The sequence below is a fragment of the Leucoraja erinacea genome, chromosome 2 (genome assembly GCF_028641065.1).
Source record: "Leucoraja erinacea ecotype New England chromosome 2, Leri_hhj_1, whole genome shotgun sequence".
In the NCBI taxonomy this organism is placed as follows: Eukaryota; Metazoa; Chordata; class Chondrichthyes; order Rajiformes; family Rajidae; genus Leucoraja; species Leucoraja erinaceus.
In genome coordinates this window covers 92,461,311-92,483,222 of record NC_073378.1, presented here as the reverse complement: position 1 = coordinate 92,483,222, position 21,912 = coordinate 92,461,311, and the positions used below count along the sequence as shown (strand labels likewise).

General features: G+C 43.0%; 1 protein-coding gene across 3 annotated transcripts in view; it reads right to left on the bottom strand.

Moving 5' to 3' along the window:
- Window positions 1-9,573: 9,573 nt before the first annotated feature.
- Window positions 9,574-21,912, bottom strand: part of LOC129712590 (alpha-1,6-mannosylglycoprotein 6-beta-N-acetylglucosaminyltransferase A-like) — an 88,466-nt gene continuing 76,127 nt past the window's right edge. For 2 of the 3 annotated variants that reach the window (XM_055661124.1, XM_055661133.1), the window contains exons 16-18: window positions 15,899-15,973; window positions 12,748-12,905; window positions 9,577-10,771 (exon numbers count right to left, since the gene is read on the bottom strand). In XM_055661124.1, the coding sequence (XP_055517099.1) occupies window positions 10,555-10,771; window positions 12,748-12,905; window positions 15,899-15,973 (450 nt within the window). In that variant the 3' untranslated portion in view covers window positions 9,577-10,554. Of the gene's footprint in view, window positions 10,772-12,747; window positions 12,906-15,898; window positions 15,974-21,912 lie in introns of all 3 variants that reach the window. The other variant, XM_055661143.1, reaches the window with a different exon arrangement.

Genomic DNA, 21,912 nt, shown 5'->3' with positions numbered 1-21,912 from the left:
ATCCTTGAATCCTGCATATATTTTGTTACACCCACACCATCCTTCACATATTCTCCCCTCTGAGCTCCCATCATCCCCTCGCAGTACCTCCTTCGAGCCTGGGTGAGACTTTAGCCCTTATCTTTGTCGGGTTTTTAACATTCTCCCCGACCTTGCCCTCCCTGATGCCAAATGATCAGTCATCGGCAAAAGCCGATGTACTCCTACACCCACACCTTAATGAGTTCTGAGCCTGACATTATATTGAGCTCTTCTTCCAACACCTCCATGCCATTTCGCCTGGTGCCCCCCCAGTGACAACTGCTACTTCTGTCCAACATTCATCCTCCTCAAGCACTCACCCTGCCAACCTATCCTCTCTGTACCTTTCTATTTCCAACTGCCGGTGCACATCAACCATCTTGATTTCAGCACTTCACTTACTTACTCCCGTCTCACCCCCTCTGAAGGCAGAGCCCTTGACCACTCCTGACACCATGTTTGTAAATGATCCACTACAACATACATGGTGAAATGTCTTTATTTCATTCAGAAATACAGAGCATATAAACTGCACAGCCGTGCTCTCCCAGCTCAGCATGGCTTCCACCAGCTGGCTGTCCTCGTTAGTGTAGTACCGTAATACCATGTAATGGGTGGCATGCATATACATGTAGTGGAGATTATAAAAGGCATGGATTAATAAGGGTTAATCTACAGCAACAATCGCAACATTGTTATTACAACTGCCGATAAGCAAGTTGCCGTTGTAATCTGCAGGTTGATTTCTACTGTGCTGAGGACAGGTGCCAGTTTTTGGACACCTCCTCAGACCAAACCATCGACTATGACCCAACAGATGAACACCAAGCCATTATTTTAATTCCTCTGGCAATATCCCCTCCACCAGTTTTGAACTTTATTGTTCCCCTGCCTTGCACTGCCCGCATCTATCTCTTGCCAAAATCCACAATCATAATCATACTATATTAGCCAAGTATGTTTTGCAACATTCGAGGAATTTGATTTGTTATACAGTCATACCAATAAAAAGCAACAAAACACACAAAATCTATTCGAACATAAACATCCACCACAGTGACTCATCCACATTCCTCACTGTGATGGAAGGCAAAAAAAAAGTTCAACCTCTTCCCTTCTTTGTTCTCCCGCGGTCCGGGGCCTCGAACCTTCCGTGACGGGACGATCTTGACTCCCGTAGCCGGTGGTCGGGCCTCCGCGTCGGGGCAATCAAGCTCCCGCATCGGAGGGATCTCAGCTCCCCCGCGCTGGACGATCGGACCCCGGGTCGGGGCTAGTCGAACCTCTTGCGACTTTGGACCTTCCCGACATCAGTCTCTACCCGAGACTGCGAGCACCTCGATGTTGAAATCCGCAGGCCACGGTTGGAGCGTCGATCCCAGGCACGGGATCGCAGGCTCCGATGGTGGGTCCACGGCCCCGCGACGGGGCTCAAAGTCAGTCTCGAGCAAGGCCGACAGCTCGATGATCTTAGGCCGCAGAGCGACCGGAGATACAATCCAGAAAACAATCGCATCTCCGGCAAGGTAAGAGATTTAAAAAAGTTTCATACGACCCGCCACTCCCCACCTAAAACAAACCAGAGAACATTAACACATACTTTTTAAAACACACTAAAAATAACAAAAAAGACAGACAGACAGACCGTTGGCGAGGCTGCCATTGCTGACCGCACCACCCGGCATTGCCTTGCCCCATTGTTTCTGCCGGCTCCTGCCCCACAGAACTCATCTTCAAATACCATGATTTCATCCTCTCTCCCCTTGTCCAGTCCCTCCTAACTTACATCCAAGACACCTGACATGCCCTTCAACTCTTCAATATCCTTTAATCCATAGGTCCCCATTCCTTCATCTTTACCATGGATGTCTAGTACCTTTAAACCTCCATCCCACACAGAGAAGGTCTCAAGGCCCTGCAGTTATTCCTTCAACAGAGACCCAATCAGTTTTATTCTACTACCACTACTTTCCGCTGGTAGAACTTGGCCTCATCCTCAACAACTTCTCTTTTAATTCCTCTTACTTTCTTGAAGCTAAAGGTGTAGCCATAGGCACTCACATGGGTCCCAGCTATGCCTGCATTTTTGTTGGTCACGTTGAACAGATCTTGTTCCAAATGTATACTGGCACCATCCTCAAACTCATTCTCCCAGTTCATGATCTCTCTGTCTCCATCACAGGGGTGAGGCTATCGACTGACTTCTACTACAAACCCATTTATCTGGACTACACCTCCCACCTTGCTTCTTGCAAAGACGTTATCACCTCTTCTCAGTTTTTCTGTCTCCCCCGCATCTGCTCCTAAGATGAGGATATCCAGGATCATGATGTCCTCTTTCTTTAGTAAATATGATTCCCCCCCCCCTGCTGTCATTGATGGATCCCGCACCCGTGTCCTCTATCCCATAATTCTGTTCTCATACCCCTCCTCCCAGACGGAACCAGAGTTCCCTAGGTCCAGGTTGAACATTGATTTTCCGGTGCCCTCAGTTCCAGAGCCTTTCTGCATTATCCAATTTCCCAGACTAACAGAGACCACTTGATAATGAAATGATAATACACCCCTGGGCTACCAATGACTCTAAAGCACCATGGAGTGTCAGAAACTTAAATAAATAAAAATCCAAACTAAATGACAATTGAATTACCTGGCGATCCATCCACAGCTCCCACCGTCTCCCTGGCCATATAGAGCCCGAAATATGCAATAAGGGGGTCTTTCCACCAAGGATTTACTGTATTGTGTTTGAAACAGTTAGGAGAAAAGATTGAGAGCATAGTTGAAAAGGGATTTTGGGAAGCAACCTTTTAAAGGTGCCCAGTAAATTAGAAAAGGCTTGACAGGAAGTTCAGAATTCCAGAGGGCGAGAGGAAAATTGAACAGAATGGTGGGAGGAATAGTTGTGCTATGGTGTGGGAGCCAGGCAGAGTTGAAACATAAAAAACTTAAATATTGAGCCAGCAGAGATCGAATTAGACAAGGCCAAGGAGGAATTTCAATGTTGTAAACAAATAACTCTTTCGCAACGCAATGCCATTTGTGGCTGCTCAGAGAATTTCAACTGAGCACTTATAATTTTGTCCGGATTATAGGGGTGGGTAGACCATCCGCTGCTGGAAAATCGGCGTTTAACCTGTCATCTGTTTTTTAGAAAAAGTACCACAAAAGGACACTAATGCAAACAAGAAACACTCATGGGGTTGTTAGTAATAGAGAGAGGAATGATTTTCTTTTTACGTTTGAGGCAGCAGAAGTTATATAACACCCTCCAGGCAATGTAGCCAGTTTAATGTGCTGTTGTCGAGGGCCATGAGGTCCACCCCTCCACCAGGGGGGGCGGAGGATAGCGCAGTCGAAAATGACGTGCTGCGCTGTTTGCTGGTCTACTCCACACACACAGGCTGCTGATGAATGCAGCCCCCAGCGATGCATGTTTGCGTTGAACCGGCCGATCCCTGTTCAGAGCTGGCTCAGGGCGACCCACTCTTTGCAGAGCAGGTCCGAGCCAGGTGGGGCTGTGATGTTTGGTTGAACAATGAATTGCGGAGGTCGTGAAGTTTGTTCCCAGCTGGTTCTCCATGCACCTAATGTGTTGAAACCGGAGCCACAGAGGGTCGCGCCATGACGGGAGAAGGGGCGACGTGATGACAGGCGTTGAGGTCCTAGTTGTTGTGAGTCCGGGTCAAGGTGGTGCAAAGGATGTTTGGCGTCCGATGGAGCCTTGCACACCAGCCCATATTGGGCTCATGTTGTCGACCTCCCCGTGGTGAACCCTGTCAACTGACCTCACTTAGGCGAACGAGAACAAACAAACAGCAGCAGAAATAACAGAGGAATGATTAACTGACAGAAACAGATAGGTTTGGGTTTATTGTCACATGTACTGAGGTACAATGCTTTGCATGTGATCTAATCAGATCAGATAATCTATATTACTAAATATCTGTTCTTGACCGCTTTTGGCCTTCTGTGCTGCGATTTCCGAGAGAACGCCGCCACCTACGGCCGTCATTTTTGGCCACCTCGCTCAGAGCTCCCCTCCGCCGCATGTGTGCCGAGGATTTTTCCCGTCGATTAAAAATGACAGAGATATTAATGTTTTTACAAAATTCCCAATTCTCTCTGCTGCCCCTGCTGGAGGGAGGGGGAGGGACTATAAAACCAGGAAGTGGTGTGCCTCAATCAGTCTCTGCAAGTGGTGTGCCCCAATCAGACTCTGCAAGTGGTGTGCCTCAATCAGAGCTCTGAATAACAGTGAACAAATGTCTCCACAGCTGTGAGTACCTCTCCCCCCTCTCCTCTCCTCCCCCCTCCCTTCTCCTCTCCCCCTCCCTCTCCTCTCCCCCCTCCCTCTCTCTCCCCTATTTTTCTCTCTCTCCTCCCTTCCCCCACCGTCCCTCCCCTAAACCCTCCTCCCCCCACCACACCCTACCCCTACCCCCTTCCCTCCCCCTACCCTACCTCCCCTCACCCCACTCTCAGCACACCCTCTCTCCCCCCCTCCTCTCTTCCCTCCCCCCCCCCTCCCTCCCTCCCTCCCCTAAAACCCCCTCTCCTCCACACCCCCTACCCTCCCTGCTCCCCACCTCTCCCCCTCACCCCTTCACCCCCCCCCCTCTCAGCACCCCCTCTCTCCCCCCTCACTCTCACCCTCTCTCCTCCCCTCCTCCCCCACCTTTCCCCCGTCACCCACCCTTCCCCGTCTCCTCCTCCCCACCCCCCATCCCTCTTGCCCCTCTCTGTGTCTCTGTCTCTCTCTCTGTAATTAGAGAGGGGGGGGGGGTTAGTTAGTGAGTGTGACGCTGCATGCCGCCCCCACCCACACAACCACACTTGGTCTTGTACTATATATAAATATAATCAGGTCAGACTGAAGTATAGTAGTTCCCAGCATTATAGAGCAATGGTTCTATAGAAGAAGTCCCATGTCCACAATGGGATAGAGGTGAATTAGACAGTACTCCCCCTTACGGAAGGAACATTCAGAACCCTAAACAGAGGAGAATTGTTCTCTAGTTTGAAATTCTTTGGAGTTTAGAAGAATTGGAGTGATTTCATTTGAACATAATATTCTGAGGTGGCTTAGTAAAGTAGAATTTGAGAGGAGCTTTTATCTCCTGGGGTAATTGTAACATTTTGTTCAAACAATATATATATTAAGAATATATTAAGAAATATATTAAGAAAAGTGTACATAATTTGGCAATCTCCGAAATTTGGTAATGCTGCTCTGGCAGGTAATCTAAACTACTGGATGTTACACTAAGCAAGTTTACCACTAGTCTTGTCACATCCCCAATGTATTCTTTGAAATCTGAATAGCATGCACCGGCAGGATCCTCTGAGTCAAATATAAATCTTGATGGAGACACAATGGAAGGTTAACTCCGCTTCTCCTCTGTAATATACTTTTTTATTAAAAGTTGTATTAAAAAAAAAATCCAGTGAACCAAGTGAGTTTAAAGGATGAACAAGGAACAAAATTATTTGGGGAAATAAGCTAACCTTGAGTGGTTAAAATATATGGAGCAGGAAGGTTCTGGATCAATATTGATGGAATAGGGCGTGTTCTGATCAAATAACCAGCTCGGGTTCGTTGTCAAGAATCACGTATAAATGTCTGCTTGACAAAGAGAATAGCATTAATAGTACTGTTCATCAACAATTTATTAAATTTCTCTGGATGTATAGGAATTGGTAAACAAAATGTAATGCAGATAGTTGTAAAGATTGCACTAGATTTAAGTGATATGGTGCTTTATTCTTTTTTATAACATTAACTATTTTATTTTTTCTGTAAGGTTGAGTTTTATATACTGGTGAGGTCATTCTACAGTAAATGAAGCAGACTTTAAAGGACAGCAATTGTATGGTGATTAAAATTATAAGTAGGTTCATTGGTGTGAAATATTTCTTATTCTAAGAATGAAGAAACCAATTGTCGTGACTTGTGGATTGAGACACTCAGAGACTGAGGCTGGTAAATATAAAAATATTTATTCCGCACAAAAGTACATTTCTCTTAAAGACCCCCTCAAAAGAATCTCCAAACTTAAAATACATTTGATTTTATATATTTAAAAACACAACGATTAACGATTAATTGCAGTCTGAATGCATTACCTACTTTACCCATATTTCCCTACTTTAACATTGAGCATAGACAGGTGACTGCAGAATTATATATTTACAAGGGGAGCATATACCAACTGTCAGAACCCTTTCCATATCCAAATACCAATGGTTGCCCTGAGGGGTTCCGAACACAAAATGCCGCTCATCCAAAATAAACTACCTTTTGTTAGTGTTGAGGGATGGCTCCCTGAATATACAAACAACCAGATTATTACATGGCAGAACAGACATCTCTTGAACTGTGCATTAAATGACAGGAATATGCTTTTAACAATGTAAAGACAGGAGATAGTCAATGAATGCCTTCTCTAAATCTCCTGACGAAGATTTCAATAAGGTTCGATTAATATGAATGTTGATCTATACTCTTTCCCTGCATAGTTTAATGGTAAGCAATCAGAATGTCCCCCACCTGATGATAGGTTTTGAATATTAGAAGCTAAACTTGTGAACAGATTTGTTTTAAAGATTGGTTCATTATTGAATTAATACCTCCTATCCACTCATTTCTATAACTCTTGAATATTGTCGCACAACAATAAAATAAATTTACCAATTGCATTTTGTGTATCCTAAACACAGGGATAAAGATTGTCTAAACGCACAAAGCCAATAACCTGAGATAATTAAACATACCTATAAATTGCTGCAAAGTAAGATATGCATGCTTGTTTATATGTTCGAATCTTTGTGTCAAGCTCTATAGATGTTTAAGATATTAACCATGTTGCAATATTTTTCTTTTAGACTTGCTAGCTGTGAAGAAATAACGTCTGCCAGTGATCACTATATATTTGTATATAAAGTTTTCTCAGAGTTCAACAGCAATACCATTAATTGGCAACTGACTGTAAAATCTGCATCATTCTGTTTGTTGCACTGCCTTAATTTAGATGCAAGGATCAAGTTGTAATGGAATGGTTAACTAACTAATTTGCAGAACAGTCTAATGTATAATGCATTTTTAAATATTTTAGTAGATTGTCATCATCACTTTCTGGTAATCAATATAATTAGATAGTTTCTGTAATATGTAGATGAATTATGCTGCCAGATTACCACCCAAGGGGAGGTGAAAGTTGCTTCAATTTAGATTATTCACACCATTTATAAAATAAAATAATATCAGAATGTTTAGTATTTTCTTCCAGTCTTGACAGCATATCATATGCTTGGAAAGGACCAAGCTTTGGAATTATTGCGGATGGGTACTCCTTTTTGCTCTCTCCAACCAGATAATATATTATATAGTGTTTATTTGTACCGTACTAATTAATAAACTAATATAATACTTTAAATTTTCTTTTCATCTTTTTCCTCTCTTTCCTAGAGGCACTGGAATTCTTGATGAGATGTGTTATTATCGGCACATACCTTTAGGCACCTAACCACAGTATTCATTATTTACATTGAATCCATATGTTGGAAAGCGGGTCTCAATCCTTCTCGCATTTTATATGCATAAAGCTTGTGGATCACTTCAGTCCAATTAGAATTGAAAATGTTACTGTATACACAGTTTTTTAACCCAAGGACATTTAGTGTAACAGTGGAACCCAATCTGTCTCACATTAGCTAACAATATAGATTAAGGATCGAACTTGAAAACTTTCTGACATACAATATTCAGGTACTCTACAGGATACATTCACGAAGCTATTAGAAAACCCTGAGTAAAATATAATATGCAAAAACTGCCCAGCAGTCATAGCATGAGAAGAACAAGAATATTAAAAAAATAAACAGATATACACTAGTAACAGCTCACCAACAGTAACAGATTTCTAGATATATATAAAAAATATTCAGCATTGTAAATACAAAATCATAATTTCTAATATATCATCAAACAATTTTTTTTTAATGTGTTTTTGATATGTGCTAATTTTCCTTGCATAATGTGCTAATTTTCCTTCCTGTATATATATACTCTCCCCTTCTTTCCCTCCCGGCGCTCACTAAAGGGGGGGGGGGGTGAAACTATAAAATACCACACACACACACACGAAACTATAAAATACCACGCGCACACACACACGCACACGCACACACACACACACACACACACACACACACACGGCCAAACAGGGCACGATCAATTGGATTTACAATGCTTACTGGTTTTCTAGTTGTGGAATTTTACAACACCACCTATGCCAGCTGGCTACATACATACCACTGTCGGACGACATTTATTCAACATGTCCTTAAATTAACAGATCTTAAGATGCGGCCTTCTTGGTGCCCACAAAACATTTCCCAAGAAAGCAGAAACCATCTATGACTACAATAAAGTTTGTTTTCTAAGACCTTCAAACATTTTGTACTTGTGCTCGAAGTTCTTCATAATGTAGGCAGACATGACATTGTTGCTAGTATTTCTATTTTCTTAATAGCACACAATGAAAAACAGCTTAAATAAAAACCTTATCACTTTGATCTTATTTACATTTTTAGTAAAGTAAATAAGTTTATTTATATAGCACATTTTTAGTCAATTTGCATTGACCCCAAAGTGCTTTACATAAATTAAATAATAAGTTCCATTACAAACCATAGAAGTAGGTTAGAAAATGAAAATGAATAAAATGGACACACCACATTTTAGAGTTCAACACAAACGTCCCCCCACAGCAGAATCAAAGCTTTCCACTGTGGGGAAAGGCACCAGAAAGTTCAATAGACCCGAGACACAACACAATTTACATAAACATCCATCACATTGCTGTGATGGAAGGCCACTCTCCATCACAGGCCATCTCTCCACTGCACTCCCCCCCCCCCCGATGTCAGAGTCAAAGTCAAAGCCCCCGGCTGGCGATGGCGATTGTCCTGCGGCCATTAAAGCCACGCCGGGTGATGCAAGGTCGCCGACCGGGTCTTAATGTTAGAGCCCCCAGCGTGGGCTCGCAGAGTCCCGCGGCCATTCCAAGCCGTGCGGGGCGGTGCTGTAAGGTCCCGCTCCAGGAGCTCTTCAACCCCACAACTCGGGCGGGAGAAGTCGCCGTTGTGGGAGCCCCGAAAAGCCGTCTCCCATCAGGGACCCGCGGGCTCCCAGTGCCGCCGTCCGCCAGACCCGCAGTTGCAGCCTCCGAATCTCCGGAGGTCGGTCCGCAGCAGCGCTCCACCACCGCTACACCCGCTCTGGACTCGGCCAGCTGCGCGACGGTGAGGTGAGTAGTCGGCACCAGAGCCCCCGGTCTTCCTGTTGGAGGCCGCTCCACGTTGCAGCCCCAACGACAATGAAGACCCGACAAAGAAAAGGTCGGGTCTCCCGTGCAGGGAGAGATTTAAAAGTTATACCCCAACAACACACATACCCCAACAAAAAATAACAAAAACTACATAAAAACATAGACAAAAAATAATAAAAACGCAGACGGGCTGCAGAGTCATTTAAAATAAAATGACTTAAAAAAGCATATTATAATCCTTTACAAATATAACCAGATAAATCAGTGGGAATTTTATTGGAAAATCTACCTGACCATAAGTTTCAAGAATCTTTATTTTTCCTCAATGCCTCTGATAATACAGAACTCCCTAAATGTAGAAATAAAATTTCAGGCCTTATCATGTGCTTAAATCTGGAATTAGCATGAAACTGTAGTATTTTTAGAGCTAAGAACTAAATGGTACAGTTGAGGTGACCTTTCATTTATTTTCAAAATAGCAACAAATCATAGTTGTTCCTATCTGCAATATCTGAAATAAAGCAAATCTAAAATGTATCCCAGCTCACAAATAATTGGTGAAATTTGGCCCAATAATATCTGCCTTGTAAACTACCAGAATACCAGATTGCTCTCTTCAATTAGGTAAACTTTATCATTACACAGATGGTCTGCTGCTTACATGCGCTTCGCTCCATATTTAAATTAATGTGCGTTGTACGTGTCAGTGTCTGAGCTGGTGACTAATTTAACTATTGGCAATGCTTTTCTATTTCATTTGCAAGTTGGTAGTATTTTGCTTGGCAGTGAAAGTCCATATTCTACATGGGAGTTGCACCATTATGTACTTGCTGAATAGTACTGAATGGTAGACATTTATTTTTGTGTCTGTCCTATGTTCCCATTAACTAATTATCTTTCTGGGGTATTTTAGAAGACAGTTGGGAGTCCACCACTGTTTCTGTGGGAATTGAAGACTGATCTGCTGAGTATTTCTAGCATCTTTTGAGTTTATTTTAGATTTCCAGTATCTGCAATATTTTTTGATTTTCTTAAAGATTTTGTCAATTTCTAAGTTTCCTGTGTTCTAGCATTGTTCAAGTGAGAACTTCAAGAACATTGGTAATTTTCCATCTGATTACCAATGCATTGTCGCTGTTGGATTCATGCTTGTTAAATTGTTTGAAGGTAGTTGCTTCTTCAGTTTCTGTAAACATGCAGATTAATTGTGCTCTTTTCCTTCCACACATGCCTGGCAGAATGCAACCTGCCCTTTAACATAATCACGGCATGGACATATTCTATTGTAAAGTTCATGTGATCCTGCACAGCTGAAGAGTAAATAATCTGACTGTAGTAGACACATTTGGTTCTGAGGGTTAAATGCTGGCAGATATATATCTTGCTCCTTTTTTGAGGTATTGCACTTGATCTCATATCTAGAAAAAGAAGTACATTATTTTCACAAATGCTATTGGTATTTACATGTATAACATTTCAAGTATTGCTTCCTACAGGCCTATGGAATATTCAGAAACATACATCAATACATTTCATTTTACCCTTTTATAATATGTCAAATACATATAAGATATTGTTTTCTGAGATGCAACAGGTAATAAAATAAAATTAGTTTTCTGGTATGTTGCGTTAGAAGTTACAAGTGTAATTTTTTTGGACTTATTTTTCTTTGAAGTAGACCTAGTTTAGCAATAAGAATGAACTTTGTTCATAGAACAATACAGACATCTGTTATATCATCAACAGACTTGTTAACCCAAAGTTCTGATAATTTGTCCCATGAAGCCTTTTTTGCTTTTGTGTTGTTCCATATCGTATTGATTGTTTGCAGAAGTTTGGTTTGCACTGATTATATTCATGCCAGTGACATCAACCGATCTGTGAAGCTTTCCCCAAAGTGGGAGATTTTAACTGGAGTAAATTTGAATGTACTACTCATATTTTACTTTCTATAAAGGTGTTGTGAGGAAATAAATTGTTTATAAATCACAAAATGTATTTATTACATTATTTTCATAAATGTTTCTACAAAGTTATTCCTTTTCGATGAAAATGATACTGGTTATTTAAACTGTATATCACCATTGCTGCTCAGTCTCATGTTCAATTTGCAATATCTATTACAAATCTCAAATTGTGGAGTACAGAGGCAAATAAATAAAGATGAGTCTTTGTCCCAAACATTATGGAGGGAACTGTATGTGTGTGTGTATATATATATATATATATATATATATGTATATCTTTATATAATACACACTGAACTTTATCTCTCGTTTATTATATTGTTTACAGTGTACTATGTTTACATATTCTGTTGTGCTGCAGAAAGAAAGAAGTTCATTGTTTTATCTAGGATATATGACAATAAAACACTCTTGACAATGTAAGATATTGCAGATACACAAGCATTTTTGTGTACCTTCGATTTTCCAGCATCTGCAGTTCCTTCTTAAACAAGATATTGCAGATGTTGGCACCTTGAGAAACTCAGTAGGTCAGATAGCAATTGTTGAGAGAAATGGACAAATGATGTTTTGGGTCAGGCATTTCAATTTGAAAAGAGTCCTCACACAAACATCATTTGGTTATTTCCTTGGACTAAAAATATGTTCTCTGAAGGTCTGAGGTAAATATTAATCTCTAATGGAATATAAATATTAATGGAATAAATGGAATAAATATTAATAGCTAATGGAATGTTGGCCTTCATAACAAGAGGATTTCAGTATAGGGGTAAAGAGGTTCTTCTGCAGTTGTATAGGGCTCTGGTGAGACCACATCTGGAGTATTGTGTGCAGTTTTGGTCTCCTAATTTGAGGAAGGACATCCTTGTGATTGAAGCAGTGCAGCGTGGGTTCACGAGATTGATCCCTGGGATGGCGGGACTGTCATATCAGGAAAGATTGAAAAGACTAGGCTTGTATTCACTGGAGTTTAGAAGGATGAGGGCGTATTTTATAGAAACATATAACATTATAAAAGGACTGGACAAGCTAGATGCAGGAAAAATGTTCCCAATGTTGGGCGAGTCCAGAACCAGGGGCCACAGTCTTAGAATAAAGGGGAGGTCATTTAAGACTGAGGTGAGAAAAAACGTTTTCACCCAGAGAGTAGTGAATTTATGTGATTCCCTGCCACAGAGGGCAGTGGAAGCCAAGTCACTGGATGGATTTAAAAGAGAGTTAGATAGAGCTCTAGGGGCTAGTGGAGTCAAGGGATATGGGGAGGAGGCAGGCACGGGTTATTGATAGGGGACGATCAGCCATGATCACAATGAATGGCGGTGCTGGCTCGATGGGCCGAATGGCCTCCTCCTGCACCTATTTTCTATGTTTCTATGTTTAATCAAAGTATGGTGATGACTAAAGGAAAGTCAGAGCAGAACTCTTACCTCTTAAGTTCAGTCACTTTGTTGAGATGATAGAAGAAAGCAGGCTCACAAATTAGTTGTTCTTTTTGGCAGACTTCAACACATGACTGAGAGGGTTTGGCCATTTTAATTATAAGTGCATTAATAGGTGGCCATATTTCCCTTTGAAGGCAGAAGTCCTGCAATAAAGTTTAGAATATCAGATTCTGATTACTCAGTGAACGCAGTAAAAAGAACATACCAAACCAGCAGTACAAAGGAGAAATATTTTCTAATTCTGCCACAGCTTAGGAGATTTCTTTGGATACAGCAATGCAGTCCATTTCAGGAAGTGTAATGTTCCGAATTACCCAAAATCTAAATATACAATAAGTGAATGTATGTGTACAACAATATAACATATTTATGATCATAACTGAGTATCGGGGGTCATAACAGAAACCTCGTGGCGATCCGTGGAAGGGACAACACGAAGCACTCAGTGATGCGTTGGACGACAATTCCATCAACATGTTAGACGACAACAGAAGCCAACAGCGAGCTACATCGTCTGACACACGAGCAAATGAACTGAGTATCAGAATGTTAATTAGCTTTTTCTCAATTTCTGTGAAAGTGGGCATGAAGCTTGTGGAGATTGATAGAGCTACCTTTGACATTGATCATAGTGCTAGGGTGGTACAGTACAGAAATGGGCAAGTCAGCACAACTCGTTCATGTTGATTGTGATGCCAATATAAACTAATCCTATTTGTTTGGATTAGGTCTGTATCCTCCTACTCCTCATTTTAAAACGTGCAATAATAAGTCTGAAAGAGATGAATCAAAAGATGTAGAAGTAGAAAGTGATCTGAATAATGTGAGGCACCAACAAAAAAAATAACCCAGCAGTGGTCTGTGCAGCCACAGGTCCACTTCAGGACTGCCCTGATACAGTGGACTGAAATATACTCAAGCAGTCTGAAGAACGATCCTGATCCAAACTGTTGCCTGGCCATTCCCTCAATAGATGTTGCCCGATCTAGTGAGTTCCTCCAGCACTTTGTGCTTTGTTCAAGACCACTCAATCCAGCCTGAATGAGAAAACCTCAGTAGTCACCGGTTTCAACAAGAAATGCATTGATGATGGTGTTCCAACCAAGACATTTAAGGTCAATCTTAACCATAAACCTTGGATGAACAGGGAGATTCACTACCTGCTGGAGACCATATCCAAGGTTTTCAAGAGGGATGCAGCCAAGTATGGTCTCCGCAAGACCATCAGGGGTAGCAAGAGAGACTTCCAAAACAAGCTGGAGGCACTAATTAATCAAATGGATGCCAGGCGACTGTGGCAGACTACAACCTGAATTTGGGGCAATCCCTGGTAATGGCACATCTCTGTTGCATGATTATAATGCCCGTTTTGAACAGGCAAAGATCCACCTAGGTGGGTCCCCCCCATCCCGTGCTAGTTCTGTCCCGTTCATCTTGGTGGCAGGTGTCAAATCTGCTTTCACGAGGATAAACTCGCAGAATGCGGCTGGCCCGGATGGAGTATCTGGGCGGCCTTTGAAATTGTGCGCCTATCAACCTACCATATTCTTCACTGGCATCTTCATCCTTCACTTCAACAGTCTACTGTCCCCATCTGCTTGAAGGAAATCTACATCTATCCAGTTCTCATGAAAAATAAATTCACTACCCAGAACCTTTAATATTGACATAATTAAGTGCTTTGAGAGGTTGGTAATGGACACATCAACACCCAGTTTTCCCGTAAATCAAAATCTTCTGTAATCTGCATAAGGGAAAGATAGGTCAGTGGAGGAGCTCTGGGTTGTGCTCAATGTCCCGCTTTACTCCCTGTATACCCGTGAATGTGTGGCCATGTAGCGGGAGACTGTCACATGTGGATAGAATGAAGCGGCTGGGCTTGTATACTCTGGAATTTAGAAGGATGAGAGGGAATCTTATTGAAACACGCTAGAAGCAGGAAACATGTTCCCGATGTTGGGGTTGTCCAGAACAGGGGCCACAGTTTAAGAATAAGGGGTAGGCCATTTAGAACGGAGATGAGGAAAAACATTTTCACCCAGATAGTTGTGAATCTATGGAATTCTCTGTGTCAGAAGGCAGTGGAGGAAAATTCTCTGGATGCGTTCATGAGAGAGTTAGATAGAGCTCTTAAAGATAGCGGAATCAGGGGATGTGGAGAAAAGGCAGGAACAGGGTACTGAATGTGGATGATCAGCCATCATCACAGTGAATGGCGGTGCTGGCTCAAAGGGCAGAATGGCCCACTCCTGCACCTATTGTCTATTGTCTGTCACTGTTCTATAACACCAACCTGATCTTTAAGTTTGCCAATGATACCATTGTCATCAGCCAGATCGACAGCATTGATGAAATGAAGTACAAGAAAGTGTTCGAGAACCTACAGCCATAGTTTCAAGCCAACAACTTTGTCCTTAAAATAGACACAAAATGCTGGAGTAACTCAGTGGGACAGGCAGCATTGCTCGATAGAAGGAATGGGTGATGCATTGGGTTGAGACCCTTCTTCAGACCTCTCCAAAGATGCTGCCTGTCCCACTGAGTTACTTCAGCATTTTGTGTTTATCTTCGGCGTAAACCAGCATCTGCAGTTCCTTCCTACACAACCTTGACTTTAACATGAGCACATAATCCTGTTCTCATTAATGGGGCTGCTGTAGAGATGGTTGATAGAGTCAAGTTCTTGGAGTGACCTTATAAAGGCTTATAGGATTATGAGGAACATAGATAGGATGGATAGTTAGAATCTTTCCCCCCTCCCAGAGTACAGGAGTTTAGAAGGCACAGATTTAAAGTGACGGGAAAAAAGTGAAGGAGCTCTGAGAGATAGGTTTATCTCACAAAAGGTGGTGAATATTTGGAAGAAGCTGCCAGGGGTGATGCTGACAGATCCAACTACAACATTTAAAAGGTGTGTTTGTTCAGATACTTGATTAGGAATGGGGAAGGGTGATATGGGGCCGTTGAGGGCAAGTGTGATTAGTATAGTTAGGCATCACGGGCATGGATGAGATAGGTCAAAAAGCCCATTCCTGTACTTTACGTTTTTGTGATCTATGATAGTATACATGTTATATTTTTGCAAACTGGATGTGATTAGATTATTCTTCAAATATTATTTGTTAAAAAATTTTACCTGTTTTTCAATGAATACATTTAATCTTTCCAGCATTCCTTCGCACGTGAATTCATATGGTATGTGTGGCTTAACCTGTTTTTAAAAGAAACACTGTTTTGTAACATTGACAATCTTGATTATCTTATAATAAAGAACAATTTTGCACTTAAAAGTTCATGTGAAAGGAGCCTAATTGGGCTATTTAGCCCATCAAGTCAACTCCGGCATTCAATCATGGCTGATCTATCTTTCCCTGTCAACCCCATTCTCCTGCCTTCTCCCCCATAACTCCTGGCACCTTTCATATAAAGGTGTCAGAATCCCATTATGTTCCAAATTACATTATAGCCAAATTGGGTACCTTTTGAAATGTTGTTACTATTGTAATCAAAGGTAGACAGTATTTACACAGCAAGTTTCCACGATCAATATTGATCAAATAATCTACCTTAGTAATGTTCGTCCAGGAGGAAATATTAGACAGAAAGAATTGCATTGCTATTTGAAATGGTGTCAGGGAATCTTTTATATTTTCCAATTGCAGGTTATGACTCAACTGCTGCATTCTTAATTATTGGTTTCTCTAGACTTTATACTGAAGACTTTAAAGTAGGAATCCAAAATGTTTAAAATCAAAGACAAGAGTATGGCAAGTAAACCATGGCACTAGAAACTGGACCTATAGCACCCAATGTTTGGTATTGCCTTACTGTTGTAAAATTGGAACGGCAAATTGAGTGCGTCAGATGAGATTGTGCTCGATGAGGTGCCATCATTTGTACAAATCAATGTTCATGGGGCTTTGACTGAACTGTCCACATCAATTTACACATGGTCTTGATCTAATCACGCGTTGCCTTTCCACTGACTGGTTAGCAAGCAACAAAAGATTTTCACTACCTCGCTGCACATATTTGCTATCTTTCTATGCTACACGTGTCAATAAACTAAAACTGAACAGATCTTTCTGTTCTCGTCACATTTTGCTACGTACTGTTATCCCTTCTATCATTCAATCATTTCTGAGCACCGTCTTTGTCCAGACCTCGCTTTTTCTACTCCCATTGCCCATTCACCTGTCTCTGTGTACCTGCAGAAATCCTTTAACACTTTCCAGATCTTTTAAAAGGTCATTGGCATGAAATATCTGTTTCTATATGCTGCTTTAACTGCTGAGCATTTTGCGTTAATTCATTGCAAAAAAGATATACAATGCTTTCCATTACGTCCAACACTTGCCACGGTATGGTCATTAGAGTGACCACTATTCAGATATTGCTTCATAATTAGCAAGAATGATAGTGGGAGTCCTCAATAAATTTATGTGTAAACAGTAAATTATTTCTGAAGTGGAGATATCATTAAGAAAAATTCAATGTTACCTTTAGAGGGAGCCAAAGTACAACAATTGGAGTGAATCTTGTTTTGTATGAGCAACAAAACCCACAGTTACTGAATATTGTTTCCAATGACTTAAACCAAGGACACATTTAAGAATTTATTAAACATGATTGCTTTAGGAGGGAGAGTTGCATATTATACTCATTCATATATATATATATATATATATATCATATGTATATATATGTGTGTATGTGTGTGTATATATATATATGTGTGTGTGTGTGTGTATATATATATATATATGTGTGTATATATATGTATATATATATATATATATATATATATATATATATATATATATATATACACACACACACACACACACATATATATATATGGGTCCTTTACGTACATGATGATAATGGGGGAACGTCATGCCCCTGCAAGTCCATTCCTTGGTTGAAACGTTGCAAAGGATGGATGTTATTGAAGAATTGGAATAAGTTCAGTGCAATCTAGCACAAGTATTGCAAGTGTGATGAATATGACCGGTGGTATGTTTTCCAAGAATTTCTTGCCTAGCTTTTAAATGTTGCACTAAAAGGATTGTTCCAATTCAGCATGGATTTATGAAGGGGAAATCCTGCTCGACTAATCTTCTGGAATCTTTTGTTAATGTGACAAGTAAAATGAAGGAGAGCCAGTGGATGTATTGTATCTGAACTTTCAGAAAGCCTTTGATAAGGTCCCACGCAGAAGATTAGTGGGAAAATTAGAGCACATGGTATTGGGGATAGGGTATTGACATGGATAGAGAATTGGTTGGCACACCGGAAACACAGAGTACGAATAAACAGGTCTGTCAGAATTATAGGCAGTGGCGAGTGGAGTGCCGCAAGACTCGGTACTGCGGCTGTCACTATTTACACTATACATTAATGATTTAGATGATGGGATTAAAAGTAACACTAGCAAATTTACAGATGACTCAAAGCCGGATGGCAGTGTGAACTGCGAACAGGCTGCTAGGAGGTTGCAGGGTGACTTGGACAGATGAGTGAGTGGGCAGGTGCAGGGCTGATGCAGTATAATGTAGATAAATGTGAGGTTATCCACTTTGGCGGCAAGAACAAGGAGGCAGAATATTATCTCAATGGTGTCAGATTTGGAGAAAGGGAAGTGCAACGAGACATAGAAACATAGAAAATAGGTGCAGGCGTAGGCCATTCGGCCCTTCGAGCCTGCATCACCATTCGATATGATCATGGCTGATCATCCAACTCAGTATCCCATCCCTGCCTTTTCTCCATACCCCTGATCCCTTTAGCCACAAGGGCCACATCTAACTCCCTCTTAAATATAGCCAATGAACTGGCCTCAACTACCTTCTGTGGCAGAGAAATCCACAGATTCACCACTCTCTGTGTGAAAAATGTTTTCCTCATCTCGGTCCTAAAAGACTTCCCTCTTATCCTTCCTGCATCTAGCCTGTCCAACCCCTTAAGAATTTTGTAAGTTTCTATAAGATCCCCCCTCATTCTTCTGAATTCCAGCGAGTACAAGCCGAGTCTATCCAGTCTTTCTTCATATGAAAGTCCTGCCATCCCAGTCTGGTTCCAGAGACCTGGGTGTCCTTGTAGAACCAGTCACAGAAAGCAAACAAAGGTAGACAAAAGTGCTGGTGAAACTCAGCGGGTGAGGCAGCATCCATGGAGCGAAGGAAATAGGCAATGTTTCGGGCCGAAACCCTTCTTCAGACTGATGTAGGGTGGGGGTGTAGTGGTGAAGAAAGGAGAAAGGAAGAGGAGGAGCCAGAGGGCTGACGGTGGGCTGAGAAGGGGAGGAGACAGCAAGGGCTACCGGAAATTGGAGAAGTCAATGTTTATGCCGTTAGGGTGCAAACTGCCCAAGAAACATAGAAAATAGGTGCAGGAGTAGGCCATTCGGCCCTTCAAGCCTGCACCGCCATTCAATATGATCATGGCTGATCATCCAACTCAGTATCCTGTACCTGCCTTCTCTCCATACCCCCTGATCCCTTTAGCCACAAGGGCCACATCTAACTCCCTTTTAAATATAGCCAACGAACTAGCCTCAACTACCTTCTGTGGCAGAGAATTCCAGAGATTCACCACTCTCTGTGTGAAAAATGTTTTCCTCATCTCGGTCCTAAAAGATTTCCCCCTTATCCTTAAACTGTGACCCCTTGTTCTGGACTTCCCCAACATCGGAAACAATCTTCCTGCATCTAGACTGCCCAACCCCTTAAGAATGTTGTAAGTTTCTATAAGATCTCCCCTCAATCATCTAAATTCTAGCGAGTACAAACCAAGTCTATCCAGTCTTTCTTCATATGAAAGTCCTGACATCCCAGGAATCAATCTGGTGAACCTTCTCTGTACTCCCTCTATGGCAAGAATGTCTTCCCTCAGATTAGGAGACCAAAACTGTACGCAATACTCCAGGTGTGGTCTCACCAAGACCCTGTACAACTGCAGTAGAACCTCCCTGCTCCTATACTCAAATCCTTTTGCTATGAATACTAACATACCATTCGCCTTCTTCACTGCCTGCTGCACCTGCATGCCTACTTTTAATGACTGGTGTACCATGACACCCAGGTCTTGTTGCATCTCCCCTTTTCCTAATCGGCCACCATTCAGATAATAGTCTACTTTCCTGATGAAAATGACGGAGGACTATTTAGTTAGTGACGGTTAGTGGGGTAAAAGGTGATGACTAGGGGGACTCTGCCCTTGTTACGAATATGAGGTGCTGCTCCTCTAATTTCCGGTGGTGCCCACTCTGGCCATGGAGGCGGCCCAGGACAGAAAGGTCGGATTCGGAATGGGAGGAGGAGTTGAAGTGCTGAGCCACCGGGCGATCAGGTTGGTTAATGCGGACCGAGCGGAGGTGTTCGGCGAAACGATCGCCAAGCCTCCGCTTGGTCTCACTGATGTAGATCAGCTGACATCTAGAGCAGCGGATGCAATAGATAAGGTTGGAGGCGATGCAGGTGAATCTCTATCGCACCTGGAACAACTGCTTGGGTCCTTGAATGGAGTCGAGGGGAGAGGTAGAGCGACACGTGTAGCATCTCTTGCGGTTGCAAGGGAAAGTGCCCGGGGAGGGGGTAGTGCGGGAGGGAAGGGAAGAATTGACAAAGGAGTTACGGAGGGACCGGTCTTTGCAGAAAGCAGACAGGGGGGGAGATGGGAAGATGTGGCGAGTGGTGGGGTCACATTGGAGGTGGTGAAAACGACGGAGGACTATTTGTTGTATGTGACGGCTAGTAGGGTGAAAGGTGAGGACTAGGGGGACTCTGCCCTTGTTATGAGTGGGGGGGGATGGGGAGAGAGAGCAGTGTTACGGCATATTGCAGAGACCCCGGTGAGAGCCTCATCTATAGTAGGGGAGGAGAAAACCCGTTCCCTGAAGAATGAGGACATTTCCGATTCCCTGGTGTGGAACACTTCATCCTGGGAGCAGATGCGGCGTAGACGGAGGAATTGGGAATAGGGGATGGAGTCCTTACAGGAAGCAGGAAGGGAAGAAGTGTAGTCCAGATAGCCATGGGAGTCAGTGGGTTTATAGTGGATGTCGGTCAGAAGTCTATCACCTACGATGGAGATAGTGAGGTCAAGAAATGGTAGGGAAGTGTTGGAAATGGTCCAGGTGTATTTGAGTGCCGGATGGAAGTTGGTGGTGAAGCGGATGAAGTCAGTCAGTTGTGTGTGGGCGCAGGAGGTAAGGGGGGGTTGGTGGTGATTGGCACCAATGCAATCGTCGATGTAGCGGAGGTAGAGGTCGGGGATGGGGCCCTGGTACGTCTCGAACAAGGCCCTGCCCCCGCAACCACAAGTTGCTCCCTAAATTCCTCTCTAGATTTGGTCAATTACTTCCCCAGGTTTTGAATAAAATTGTTCACAAAACATCAAAAAATCAAACTGCTGCATGTCACAGTGCCACCTCACAGATGTCCAATCACAATGGATCTCAGTTACATATGATATCACAATGGGACAGGGGTGTGAGATCTCTCCCCCTCCCTCCCTCCACCACCGTGCCTTTCCCCCCACTCCCCCCTTCTCTCTCTTTTCCCCCTCCTCTCTCTCCCCCCCTCCTCTCTCTCCACCTCTCCCCTCCCCGTCTTCCTCCCCCTCTCCTCTCCCCTCCCCCTCTCCCCTTCCTCCCCTCTTCTCCCCCACCCCTCCCCCTCTCTCCTCCCACTATTCCCCCACCCCTCTCTACCCCCCTCACCAACCCCCCCTCCCCCCCCTCTACCACACCCCCTTCCCCCTACCCGTCTCCCCCTTCACCCTCCCCGCTCTCCTCCCCTCCCCCATCCTCATCCCCCCCCTCTCCCCTTCCCCCTCCCCCCTCCCCTCCCCACTCTCTCCCCTCTCCCCCTCCCACTCTCTCCCCCATCTCCCCCTCCCCCCTCTCTCCCCCTCTCCCTCTCCCCTCCACCCTCCCTCACCCACCCTCTTCTCCCCCCCTCCACCCCCTTCTCCCTCTATCTCTTGCCCTTCTGTCTCTGCCCCTCTCTCTCTCTGTCTCTCCCCATTCTCTCTCCGCCCTCACTCTCTACCCCGCCCCCTCCTCTCTAGACGCGCCTGCGAGTTGGGGGCTATGCGTCAGTGGATAGGGCGGTTACGGGGTAAAAGGAGCAAATTAATAATATTAAT